The sequence below is a fragment of the Orcinus orca genome, chromosome 6 (genome assembly GCF_937001465.1).
Source record: "Orcinus orca chromosome 6, mOrcOrc1.1, whole genome shotgun sequence".
NCBI classification, from domain to species: Eukaryota; Metazoa; Chordata; class Mammalia; order Artiodactyla; family Delphinidae; genus Orcinus; species Orcinus orca.
Window position 1 is genome coordinate 57,379,684 of NC_064564.1, and position 14,327 is coordinate 57,394,010.

The 14,327-nt window shown below is 36.4% G+C and overlaps 1 protein-coding gene across 23 annotated transcripts in view; it reads left to right on the forward strand.

Annotated features, from left to right (window-relative positions):
• The window catches only part of NFIB (nuclear factor I B), a 442,099-nt gene that overhangs the window by 398,240 nt on the left and 29,532 nt on the right, over positions 1–14,327 (forward strand). For 10 of the 23 annotated variants that reach the window (XM_049710692.1, XM_033439769.2, XM_033439766.2 and 7 more), the window contains 4 exons: positions 2,100–2,234; positions 6,067–6,251; positions 10,316–10,481; positions 13,543–13,625. In XM_049710692.1, coding sequence (XP_049566649.1) covers positions 2,100–2,234; positions 6,067–6,251; positions 10,316–10,481; positions 13,543–13,625 — 569 coding nt within the window. The remainder of the gene's footprint in view (positions 1–2,099; positions 2,235–6,066; positions 6,252–10,315; positions 10,482–13,542; positions 13,626–14,327) is intronic. The other 13 variants (XM_033439772.2, XM_033439778.2, XM_033439779.2 and 10 more) reach the window with 3 other exon arrangements.

Consider the following 14,327-nt stretch of genomic DNA (forward strand, 5'->3'; position numbering starts at 1 on the left):
TTAATTTTATTGGATGCCTTTACCAGAGCTTAGGTAATTTTTTAAATGGTAAAACAGTGATAACTAGTTTCTTATCTTAATAGCACCATGAAGTTTTTTTTCTCATGTCAAAAAAAAGTTCTTAATTAAAAATGCAAATTGTATATATATATTTTATGTGTGATAAAGTCTTGGGTTTTTTTTCTTTTAATAAAATTTTCTCCTTTTATGAGGAGAAATATGAAAATATTTCTTAAACTGAAATATTTATAGGTGAAATTATATGATGCCTGGGATTTGCTTCAAAGTAATGCAGGGGGAGGGAGTATAGATGGGGTAAAGATGAAATAACTGAATAATTGAAGAAGCTGAGTGATGAGTACTGGAGAAGAATCCATTATTATTCTGTCTACCTGTGTATATATTTAAAGTTTCTGATAATAGAAATCTAAACTTCATGGCTCATGTGATTTTTGGAACATTTTACTATACATTTATAAACCTCTGTAAAAATCAGCATTACTCTAGGTGTTGGAAAAAGGGCACATCTCTCCTTACCAACTGGAGTTCCCTCCTGAATTCCGTATTCCAACTAGCTGTATGGTACAGTCTCGTGGTCACCCAAGATGATGACTTTCTAAATTAGTTATTTATGGAATTGGGTTAATTCTGTTGAAATATCTATTATTGCATTAGCTCTATCTCTACTCTTATTTCAAGTCTCATATCTGTCTTTTGGCAGTATTAAATATTTGTGGGATGAATGAGTGAATGAAGCCCTGAATACTTCTCCTGTCACAGCTCTTTTTATAATTCCTTTTTAACTTGTCTGTATCCCGTCTAGATTTCAGGTTTTATAGGGGCTGAAGCCAAATCTAGGTCACAGTTGTGTCCCCAGTATCTGGCGCAGAGTCTGGCTACACTAGACCTTCAGTAAATATCTATGGAATGAATGTAGTAATTAATCTATCTTCTTAAGTAGTATCCAGGATTACTGTCTTTATTTCAGCTAATTCATCCTCCATGTAGTTTCTGGAGGGATTGCTCTACACAGCAAATATGATCCTATTTTGCCCATCAATAGTGTTTTCTTATCAGGGTAAGCATTCAGACACTTATACATGAAATCTGAGACCCCTCATTGTGTGGGTCCTGCCAGCTGTTCGCTCCCTCTCTCATCTTTGTACTTCACCACTCCACAGACTATGTGTAGTACTTACATATTTTATGCCCCCCTCCTTTGGAACATTTCCTCCTTCTGGGAATGTCACCCCCATCCATGTTTTATTTATTTTTTTATTTTTTATTTTTTATTTTTTTCATGTTTTAAACATGGTGTCACTGGGGGTACCATCCTTAACCTGGGGAAGCTGAGGTGGTCACTGCCCCTGTGCAGTGAGGCTGGAGAAGTAGCAGCAAACACCACAGCACCTCTGCTCTCAACACACTTTCTCCTTCTCAACTGTTGACAACCATTTTCTTCTTACCATTTTTCTCTTCGCTGACCGTGAATATCCCTACAGCAGCAATTACTTTTTTATTTTTTGTAACATCCTCCCTTTACCTGGCAAATAGAGGAACCCAATAAATATTTGCAGAATGAACATATTAAGGAATGTCTTTTTTGCCAAACAAGTAATGAGTTTTCCATAAAAGATGTTAAATCAGTGATAGATTATACTTACCAGCATACTCAAGGCTTGTTTTTCACATTTGCACCAGGTTTTCTCTATTTTTTAGGTCGGTCAAAAGACAAACCCCTGAATTGTATACATTTAAGAATGAAATGCTGAGGTTAAAAAAGACCTTGATGTGAACCAAGGGACCGAGGGAAACGTGATGCTTAGTTGTTCAGAAGTTCAAAGTTTATTTAGTGGTCAGAATAATTCCGGTGATACCGTTAATGAAGCCTTGGGTTAGCTTCAGTGGAGATTGTTTCTGACAGATATTTCAAAGCTCCAACGTAGCTGGGTCTTTGACCCTCATTTTGTATTTTGTAAAAGAGCAAAAAGTACAAAAATCATAAAATGTTGGAAAATGAGATCTCTTACTAGGTTGATGTGAACCTTGTAGCTTAAGAAAGTTAAGTAAAGCTTGGGCTTTCCTCTCTTTCTCGGCAGATATGTCTTCTCCGACTACTATGAAGAAGCCTGAAAAGCCATTGTTCAGCTCTACATCTCCACAAGATTCCTCCCCAAGATTGAGCACTTTCCCCCAGCACCACCATCCCGGAATACCTGGAGTTGCACACAGTGGTAAGGAGTTTCAAGCGTAGAAGAGAAACCTCCCTCTTGTTTGCAGAGCCTAAACCCTCAAGGATGGATCAAAACTCTATCCTTATAGCTAAGGTGACCTATTTTCTCAACCAAAGAGGGAGGGTCGTAATCTGATCCAAAAAATTTTTATTAATATTTGAGGAAAGATTTTAAAGCCATACAATTAAATAGCATCTACATAATGTATTTTTAAATTGCCTGTATTGGAAAGATTACAATCACAAAAGATAAGAAAATATATAGTTATCTTAACAGTAGCTTCCAGGTTGGTCCTAATTTTATATATTTTACTAAAGAGAAAGATGGAGTTTCAAGTATGCTGCTGAGTTAGAGTATTTCCAGCAGCATTGATATATAGACACTATTTCCATAGATACTATTTTCTCTACAGAAATCAATATTTTAGCTACTTATTTGGGAGTAAAATTAATCAGAAAAATAAAAGAAGTACTTTTCTTTGACAATTATTTCATATACATAAATCCTTCCTGTGGGCTAGTACATTTGATATTATGTTTAATATCATAATTTAAATAGGAAAAAGAATCCGATATTTCACATTTATACTTTGAGGAACAATTAATGTTAAATCCTCTTTTAAAATTGAAAATGAGGTATAATTCATAAGCAATACTCCATACTTTTTACCTATTGCTCTTAAACCCTAGAAAGGAGTAGTCTGAATTTTAGGTGGAGAAAGTTTATTATGTAAAAAAAAATTATGTTTATAGTGATACTCTTATTGCTTTAAATTTATGGTGAGACAACTCTTTATTCTTCAAAAAAACTGAATCTAGTTTTTAAACCTTTATTCAAGGGATATGACATCTGTTTATAATAAAGTTCTTAGCTTTGGTCTATAAATATATATTGATATGTATTGTCCCTATACTTAAAAATGCATGGCCTTCAATGCTACCATTAAGACAATTATAAAATTAAGAGAAGAATATACAAGTCAGCTGTGGTATATAAAATTTTTTACATTTATTTATTGTACTGCTAAGATAGATGAAAAAAGTCAGTAACTATTTCATACATTTGTAATGTTGAGTATCTGGGCAAAATTAACTTAGAAGTCAAATCACCCATATCTGATTAAAGTGTTCATATTTCTAATATTTGGAAAAAATTCAAGAGTACATTTTTACATAATAAACCATGAGCGATCTAGATAAGCCTTCCACCTTTGTCCTTTACCATATATATGTTCAATATGTAATATATTAGGGCCTGTGGCAGACACCTTATCATGAGAAACAGTTTCTCTCCTTAAAGAGCTCATGGCATAGTGGGGAGAGAGAGGGACCCTATCATCAGCCAGGCATCGAGTATGACAGGATTACATCCTTGGAGGAGGATTAGACGCCTGGAAGAGGTGTGTTCTCAACTGAAGTTTGAAGAGTGAGTTCACCACAAGAAGGAACAAGCCGGGGGGCGGTCATTTCAGGCAGAGTGGACAGCGTGTATCAATGCAGTAGAGGTCATTGCAGCAAGGAACTGCCATATGTTGAAGGATCCGCAAATGTTGAAATGTGCCCTGAATAGGAGAGAGTGGCCAGAGATGAGGCCAAAGAAGTGGAGCAAGACTGGGTCTTAAAGCACTTGAGGTCTGTACAAACCTGTGAAGTTGTTGGGATTTTATTATTGAAGCAGTAGGGAGCCATTGAAAGATTCTTAGCAGAGAAGTTCCATGATTTAAATGATACTTTAAAAAAAATTATTAATTTGAGACTATACAGGATACATTGGAAGGAGCAAGACTGGAGGAAAGGAGGCAATTAGGAAGAGTTTGTAATATCTAGGCAAGGAATACATAAATGTACATGTATGCATGCATGTATGTATGAATTCTTTCATAATGAAGGGAGACATTTTTTGCCTTGTAGTTTGCTTTTCTTTCTTTAAAGGACTAGAATGACTTTTATTGAGAAAGTAGCCATTTTTACTTTCATTGGGAATTCTGCATTCTATCTAGTTTGTATCAGGCCAGCCAGAGCTTATTTGAGCATAAGTACTTGGGAGGCCAGAGATTGGAGCTCTGATTTGCTATGTACCAGTTCAGATCAAAAGAGATCTCTTCCAAAACTACTGATGCCAAATGATCTTAAAGCCCAGAGGACCCATGATGGAGCTATGTATATATCCTCCAAGGGTTTGTGTACAGATATAAGTAAAGACCGTGGTTAAATTGAGCTGAGATTAAGAGCACTTCAACACTGAGTCAAAAGATGTGCAATTTAATTTAGGCGTTGGCATTTTCTTAAATTACACATTCAAGTGTGTATACTCCTTAAATAAAGTAGTATTTCAACAAGGAGTTTTGTTTTAAGAAATAGGTAATTGTTCTCTGAAATGCATCCCTTTGATGGAGGATGCTCAAACTTCAGTGTGTGCAAAGATTACGTGGGGCACTTGTTTAAAATGCACTTTCTGGTGCCTCACCCCTGGAGGTCCTCATCTAGTACGTCTGTGGTTAGGCCCAGGAATCTGTACTGTAGCAACAATCCAGAGGATTCTGAGTTCCCTGGACATTCAGGGAGCAGAGTTGTGACCGTAAAACTGAGTTTATGATTCTTCTATGATGGACATTTTAAATTTCTTGTATCTTCTGAAAAAGCTTTCTTTGGGGAAGATAAGGAATATCCCTTAAGGGTAATTTTTTTTGTACGTAATTACAAAGCTGGAAATAAGTCATTCCAGATGGTTTTCATTTATAGGTCATGGAAGGAATTTATTTTTCATATTGTTTGCTACATTGTCTCATAAAACACTAAACATTTATCATATAAATTTCCTATGATCTGGATCAAAATAGTAAACAGAAATAGACAGTTAATCTTCACTTCTATCTATACTGGTTGATACTCTTAAATTGTACTTATGTAAAGTACAAATTTAACATTATGGAGAGAATGATTGTGCAATTGTATTCTTTCCCCATTTTTAAACTTAAGCATCATATTTTAAAAACTAAATAATAAATTATGATCACACTAATTTTGAAAAACTACAGTAAAATTAAACATTATGTACATCACATATGTTTTGTACATTATTTCTCTTTATAAAATATGTGATTTATGGGTAAGTTAATATGCCTATATGAAAGTTAAAATTTGCATTTCTGAGGGTTTTGTTCTTGGTCTTATCTCAATAATGTCTTTTGAGCTACATGTAGTAAAAGTTAGAGTAGGAAGAAAATAGAACTCTTTTGGTTTTAAAAGGAACCTTTTCATTTAAAAAAAGAGTTCCCAGGTTTATGTTCAAATATTCCAAAGCATTTATAGAATGATCAGTTAATTATCCAGGACATTACTAATTATTGGCTTCCCTTCTAAATAATGCAAAATATTTACTTAAAATTGAAGTACACTTCTGTTTTGAATTTTGTTAGAAAATGTGTGGGTCCCCTGCCCTCTACTTAATGCTGTGACTTGGTCTGTACTTAGGAGACAAAGACTTTTTAATCAAAGAATGTGTTCTGATGGGAAATAACTTTGCTTAAAGAAATATTTTATGAATTATTGGCTTAACCTATAAAAGAGAACCTTCTTTTTTTAAAACCATTCATAGATCTAGAAAGCAAGATTGTTTGTTCCCTAGACTGGAGGTGACATCTGTGTGGGCTTAGCAGTCCTGGCATAGAGGATAATAGTAAAAGACTAGCTTATTTTAAGAGAGTTTGGTTAAATCAGAGGGAGGAAATGAAGAGCCTTCGGTTGTATAGTTTCCCAGGATTCTGTAGGATTGGGACGGAGCGGTATGGCCAACAGCTAATGAGTCCTCTTTTCTTTCCTGTCTCCTGCAGTCATCTCAACTCGGACTCCACCTCCACCCTCACCGTTGCCATTTCCAACACAAGCTATTCTCCCTCCAGCCCCATCGAGCTACTTCTCTCATCCAACAATCAGATATCCTCCCCACCTGAATCCTCAGGATACTCTGAAGAACTATGTACCTTCTTATGACCCATCCAGTCCGCAAACCAGCCAGGTAAAAATGAGAGAGAACATATAATTAAAGCACAGGTCTAACGGTAAGCCCTGAAGCTTACTTAGACAGTGTGTCTGGCAGAACAGCAAGCTTTTGAAATCCATCTTCAGGAAGTTTCTTGGTGACTCACTAAGTTTTTATTGAAAGGTGGCTGAATGACAGGTAGGAAGTGTGTTGCCCCAAAGGAAGGGGCACATTTGTGAAGATGTTCTTGGTTTGATGTTTTGGGATTTTCATTGAGTGAAGAGAAAGTTAATGCAGAAGGTCCACTGACAAAAATGTTCTGAGCTGGAGTTCACACCTCTGAAATACCTGGTTTGACACAGAGACAAAGTGCTTATTTCAGGCAGAAGCGAAGTATGAGCTAAAATAAACACACACAAAAGACCTTACAGTTGTATTTATAGACCAACTATTAGGTATTAAAATAAGCTTTGGTAATGTAAACATTTTCAGTGTTTGATGACTACTTGAATATTCTTTCTCAGACATGACTATGTTTCATAATGAGTGACATTACCAGAAGTCTTTTTTTTTTTTTTAATTTTTATAGTGGTAAACACTGTGCAGTGGCTTTAAGGATTCTTTGTATAAGTGTAGTGATTCATGTGCCTTCCTCATTCCCTAAACATGTGGTTTCTCCTTTGGAGAGGTCACTTCATGGGGATTTGGTTGGTATAAGAGGATTTTCCACAATCAAGTAGACAGTCTGCCAAAGCTGGCTCTATCAGTCATCGTAATATCAAAAATCTGTAATGTAATTTCGATCTTATGGTCTGGTATTTGGCTCTGCTGTTTTACCTCCAAGACTCCTGTCCACTTCTTCTCACATTTTTTAACGTTCTGCGGGATTTTCATAAGTGTTCTGTCATTAATGCTGTTCATTTACTAAAATGCCAGTAAACGGTATGTGCATATTAATTTAGAATTAACAAAGAAAGATCTGAAAAAAAAATTCCCTTTGGTCTTAATTTAATTGTTAACACGGAGCAAAATGGTCCCTTCTGTTTTTTTTTTTGTTTTTTTTTTTTGTGAGTAACAACATGTCCAGCACTATTTGGGTTACTTAACATTAAGTTATCTGTACTTTTAGCTCCATTGACTAGTAATGCTAAACTAAGTATACTGTTCTTGAATTTTGAATTTAAAGTTAAATGATTTGTGTTTTAGAAGAAAATGTTCAAATGGTGTAGCACTTTTAATGACTGTAATAATAATTACTAAGTAAAACAGTAGGATCTTGGTATATCAATTTAGAAGTAAAATTTGCTGTCAGAGCATGGATTCAAAAGTCTCAGTTCCATAGAGCATTTTGCTAGACTCAGCTGGGAACAGTGCACACAAGGTCTGATTTTAATTTGTGTAGAATTTCCATGAATAACAAAGTCTAATTAAGACATCCATTAAAAGTCCTTAACGTTAATTCAGTGTGGAAAATCTTAGAGTTCCATTGGATTTTTTTTTTTAACTGATGTCTTAATTAGGCGCTGTTAGGGGAAAAATTATGCAAATTAAAATCAGGGCCTTAGTGTTCTGCATTTCTTTAATTATTCAGTGCTTGTTTTACGTATATTTCAATTTCTTTATAAGTTAAGAGGGCATGTTAGGTGATAATCTGCCTATATTGTTCTCAGTTTTTCTTCATATTTTCAAGGTAAAGACCGAGCTTCTGAGAAGCATCTTACTCTCATCTCAATTAAAAAAAAAAAATTCCCTCTCAGGATTTTGTATAATAGGAGCAATGTACTATAAGTAGGATAATCCTTTCCTAATGCTGTTCATCTTCAGATAAGATGTCTCTCTTTTCATATCTACAATATGAAAGTTCATCTATTAGCAACCTTAAAAGACAAGCTTTATAGTGTAGCTTCATCTGTTTTGAACCAACAGAAAACTGAAAAGAAATAACCTTTCCATTCTTCTGACCCTGAGTTTCAGGAAAGTTGTCTATATTGGCTGGGGAGTTCTTTCTTTGTCACTTTCACTTTTTTTAAATGAGAGAAACATCTGTTTGTTGGTTTATGTCGATTCAATTCCAGTAGACAAGGCTTGCAGGGTGGGCAAGGTAATATATTTGGTGGCGCATTTTCTTGACAATATTGTTATTTTTCTCTTCTATGCTCTCAGGTAGGTGCTGTCAAACTGTTTTGGTGAACACAATATACAGAAAGGCTTTTTACCATCGAATGTACCACCGATGATAAAACATGATCACTCTTTTTTTCTTGGGGGAGATATATAAAGCAGTCTTTTGCAGTGGTCGCACAACCAAAAGTTGATGGTCTTCTTTAGAAACAAATTGCTTTTTCCCTTTGAAAGGAAAAGTGGGTCTTTATTATAAACTGCAGAGTTGTTTTTGCAGGAACATTATATCTGCTTTGAGGTTTAACTTCAACTCAAAACCAGGTAATTTGCACTTCAAAATAGGGCTCTTGATATTCACCTTTTTAGCTCTAAAAATCGGGAAAAAATGAGGACTTGTTGACCTGTTGTCAACTGTTCCTTTCCAGTATCCCCCAGGGCTGCACTGATTTTGACTGTTAAGTCGAGCAACTGAGATGCTTTGTCCTCCCCACAGCAGTTTGGAGATTAATTGCATTGCTGCTACACCGATTAGAGTGAGACAGTCATGCTATTTAATGGAATATTTTAAATAAAATTAGTCTAAGATATAACTCTCTCCTAGGTCTCCATAGGGGGAAAAAATCTGGTCAGTTTTCCTGACTTAAATACTTAATTTACTCATGATGAATATGTAGGCTATTCAAAAGTTCATTTTCTTTATAGAATAAATAATGTGGCCTCTGAGGCACCCAACTAAGACTTACTTCATGTCCCTAAGTTCTAATAGTGAAGTGTTCTTAGCTGTTTATCTTTTTCTTTAAAGAAACGTCTACTTGTAATTTATGTGCAGGCATTTAGATAAATATTCTGTTTCATTGCTTTTTTGACTTTAAAAGTGGTACAGATTATAAAGACTAAACATTTGTGGAGAACACCCTCATAGCAAATTGTTGTGTACGTTATGTACTGGTGAATTCCAACATGAGCATAATTAAAAATACCATTCTCTGTCTAGAAAAATACATTCCAGTATTTCTTCAAACAGTGTTCCCTTAGAATTTTGTCTCCCACTATGGACACTAGGCTAAAACTCAGATAATGATATCTTTTCTATCACTGCCTAGCGGATTTTCTCTTTAATTCTCACAGATGTCAACAATCAGTGTTTTGTGTAACTCTCCATGCCCAGCAATGGAAGAGTAACTCAAAAAGCAGAGTATATTTGATTGCCCTCTGCTTCACTTCAGCACATTTTAATTTACGTTGGAAATCTTTTATTTGTAGGTGTAGGGTTGGACCTAGTTCAGCGTTTTATATCATTGTGTGGACGCTGGAATTTTAAATATTTAAAATATCATTCTACCTGCTTATATTAGTAAATCGTCACAAGTCGAGTGGAGATTCTAAGATCAAAATTGCCTGATGTGTGTTTCTGAGTGCACCTGTGTGTGAGCAAGGGCTAGCATTTTTGTATGCCAAAGAATGGGCCTTGACTATAAATGATGGGAATTGTTGAGTTTGACTCCTTTGGTCTCCTAGAAATTCTTGTCTTCCTTGTCTCAGTGATGTCATCATTTAGGTAAATTTTGTGTTCTGAAGGCCAAAAGTGACCATGAAGAGCAGATAAGAAGGTAGCACTGATTCTCATTCTCACTAGCTCAGTGAGGACTTCTGTTTTAGCCTCGGGCTCAGCATTGAAGTCTCCACTTGAGTTTTCTGTCCAACTCAGTGGAGGGATCAGTTCTACCTGGCTCTCGGGGTGTTGAAAAGATGACTAAACCTATATAAAGTGCTTTGAAGCTGAAGACTTTCTTTAAATGCTGCTGCTTCTTATGACTACTAACCACTGACGAGCCTCTCTGACTCAGATCTGAGAGAGCTTGTGTGGCGGTTGCACACAGCACGCGGGGTCCACTCAGCTGTGTGTGCTGAGTGGAGTTGTTGGAAGAGACGACTGCCTTTTGGAGTGTTTCACCCGGCATTCTGTTTTTGTTTTGTAGCCTAACAGCAGTGGTCAAGTAGTAGGGAAAGTGCCTGGCCATTTCACTCCTGTCTTGGCACCCTCTCCCCATCCCAGTGCAGTGCGACCTGTGACCCTGACCATGACAGATACTAAACCCATCACTACATCCACTGAAGGTGAGGCAGCTTCACCTACAGCAACCAGTAAGTATTTCTGTAGGAAATGAGAAATGTCCATCAAAGGCGCCGTTGGATATCTGATCCAAGGTGGAAAACACGGCAACTTTTCCAGCTACCCGACCCGATGGAGATTTCTCATTTATGTGGAACTAGCAGGCATGAATGTGGCCTGGCTCTCGCAAGCTCTCTCTTATCAAATTTCACTCAGTGCATCCTATTTGAAAAGGGAGAAGCTTATTTGTTTGAGTAAATAGCTATAACATAAATAATAAGTCATGCCTGCTTGTTCAAGGTATACATTGAAAATGCACTGAATAACATAACAGTGTACAAGGTTTTTATATCACCCGAAGAGAGATTAGGTAATTGTTAGTTATTGGAGCGTTCCTATAGAAATTAAGCCCCTTCACAAGGCAGGCTGAACCAGTACCTCTGTAAGATAATTGCATGTTTACATCACTGCAGGTTATGTCTTTGTGAGAAAGTCACACAATGTTGGGTAGAGAAAACATTTCAGAGCTGAGTATTAGGCACATGTAAGCTACCTGCACTTTCATTGTCTGCAACTTTTAAAAAAATTTTTTTGATTATTTAGCCTATTATGGTGCATCAGGTATTAGGATTTTTAGCATGGCCATAACATTTTAAATGTCAGAGATTTAGCCAGTGAATTTACATAGCACATACCAAGAACCCAAATGATTCCTTTGCTTCTTTGTATAGAGTACTCATAAGGACACAGGAGTTATTACCCAGTTTTTCAATTGGCTTCATCCAAACTGCCAGCTTTTTAGAACTGGAGCTGGTGTGCACAGATTGGTAAAGTGGAATGATAAAATTCCAGTCGGGAGGAATTAGCATGCTTCTCGTCCATTATACTTATACGTTAAATCCAGAGCTTCTATTTTCATTTTTAGAGCAAGAAAATCCCTATGCTCTGGAAATTCCTGTGTGAAATTACAGAGATTTAGAAGTACCACTGGTTCTTTCTTTCTTGGCCATTGGAAAGTGCTCTTTTTTTGTGGCCTCTGAAAGACTAGGAAGGAACCCTACAAGAAAAACGGACAATACTTGGAGTGTACAGTGAACTCAGCATTTCTTTCTCAAAGTTCATGAGGCCCCATCAAATAATAAAACCACACAAGCTTGTAATTCCCATCAGTAATCATTAATTCTCAGTAACTGGTTTGTTGATAGAGGGTCCTACACTAGTGAACACTTCCCTGAATGCACAGATGGATGAGACCCAGTCAAGGAAGAGTAAGAATCCTTTGTGCTACAGGTTAGCTATGTACATTACAGTCACTAAAATGCTACATCCAAATTTTAAAAGTGAATGCCTTGGGCATCTTTGAGCAAACAAAGTCAACACTTTAAATAAAAGCAAGTAGAAAGCAAAGATTTTTAAGTAGTTGAAAGTTGCAGAAACTTCTGGTACCTACTCTTATACTGACATTAATAGATTACATTCAAGGGAAGATCAGACCGAAACGATCACAGCTCACCTATGGGAGTACTGCCAGCCTGTTTGTTAATGAATTGTTCTTATACTCACATACAGGTTGATCAAAAAGAGATCTTATTTGACTTATAAAATCATAAAATATTCAAAGGAATGTTTTGGTTGTATAAAGATGGCTGCATCAGTCCATTTTCCACTCCTGCACAAAAGCGATATAGTGAGTCGTTTTTCTTTCCTAGAAACAAAGTTGTCGCTGCACCTCCCCAGGCGCCACTGATGAGAAATTAGCCATTGAATTCATAAATCAGAAAAATTAAGGAAAACACAGAGGCCAAGGAAACCTCTTTCTCGTGGTTGAAAAGATAGAATAGCACAGACTTGGTGCCCACTCTCTAAGGGTGAGGCTCTTCTTCAATGGTGTGTGTTGAATTCCAGAGGTCTGGAGATTGAATAGGGGACGCTGGCTGCTTAGGGCTGCTCTTGAGTGAGCCCTTCATTCAGGAATAACTAGAAGGTGAATTGTGAGCATCTTCACTGTTTTAAAAAGTTGACCTAAAAAAGCCTCAATGGGCCAAATGAACATGGCAGAATTAATGTATTCGTTTTAAAAACGCCTTTGAAGAATTAACGTCTGGATTCCTCATTAATCTGAGGGTTTTAAACCAAATATTATAGCTTTCTTCAGACCTATAGATGTAACATAAATGATGAAAATTTACTTTTTCTGTTTATTCTGACATGGAACAATGGGATTGCTTAGCGCTGGGAAGATACATTAGTCCTTTCCTTTGTGAAAAAGAACAAACATCTTTAGGACTAGGGAGATGTTTTCTTTGAAACATTCACTCTGCACCAAAAAGTACCTGTACGAAAAGTACTTGCAAGGTGAGACCGTAATAATTTAAGGAGTATTCACCATATGTCAACTCCCTCTCTGGACCAATCACAAAAAAATTGACTTTTTGTGCTTCTGGAAAGGAAATGATTTTTTTTCAGAAACATTTCTATCAAACTTAAGGGCATTTTCACATTAAATAAAATACTGAGCTAATTCATTCTATATGATATAATAAAATAGCCTTCTCCTTTATGTTAATAATGTTAGATATTCTTTTTAGTAAGACTTTTCAGTAAGACATTTTTCATCCTATATCATCAAGCACATCTGCTTAAATCCCATCATTTAAACCTTTCACTTTTTCCTGACAGACTTTCAGTCTGCTTTTACATTTAGAATCACAGACCATCATTGATTATTCCATTATTAGACAACCAGTATCTTGTAGAAAGGTACATCTAGGAAAGGGACCCTTCTATTTAGCCAGTCCTTGGTACTCCTGCAAGACTGTAACCAGAGCATGTGTGAGATGCCCACACCAAAGGATGGGATATGGTTACTGGATAGATTTTTTGGGAGGGGGATAAACGAGTCAACTTGAGGTCAACTGTCATTTATATCAGTGGTATTCACTCACACGAAAGAGAAGAGAAAGACATTGTGTTTTGTTTTTGTTTTTTTTTTTTTGGTTGCAAGTCCCACTTCTCTGGGTTTCTTTTGCGTGGACAGGGTGTTCATTTGATAGTTCGCAATTTTTATCTTTGTTTTTGTTCTTCCTTAATCAGCCTACACAGCCTCAGGCACATCTCAAGCCAATCGATATGTGGGACTAAGCCCAAGAGACCCATCCTTCCTACATCAGCAACAGGTGGGCAAGTTTCACCCAGGTGTGATGGTGTAGCCACGCTTTTGCATTGGTGCTTTTTCTCCATGCTGCCTCTCAGATCTTGACTCAGAACGGGGCTCACGGGGCTTCTGAGAAAGAAATTGATCATTTCATTTTCCAAGATATCTTCTCATTTATCCATTGTTTCTCGCCTCTCTAAACAGGGTGTCTCAAATTGGCTCAAGACCTTTTCCTTCTCTGTAGCATATTTCATAACATCCATGAATAAACAGTGTTTCAGCCAGAGTATTTTTCTGTTTTACTGGCTATTGAGAGCTTACCAGCCTATACCTTCCAAAGACAAAAATTGTCAATTGATTTAAAAGCCGATTAAAGTCGGAGCACTACACAATTCACAATTTGTGTTTTTTTTTGAGCTCTTTCATATTTTCCAGATGTTTTACTCCTCATTTTGGTATTTTAGTCCAAGAAGATGAGTTTTGAAGCTAAAATCTCAGGCGACGCATCCTTCCTATTTTAATAGGTTTAAATCGGTTTACTGATTTCGGATGTGATAAAACACTTTTTTTTGGTTCTGCTTTCTTACCTCATTTATGTTTCAAGTAGCATTTTAAATTTCACATCTCATTAATGCTGTAAATTTAATGCAAATGAAGTGTTTACCCAAACTGTGAAAATATACAGCCAGGATTAATGGTAGCTTATAAACAAATTAGCCATAGT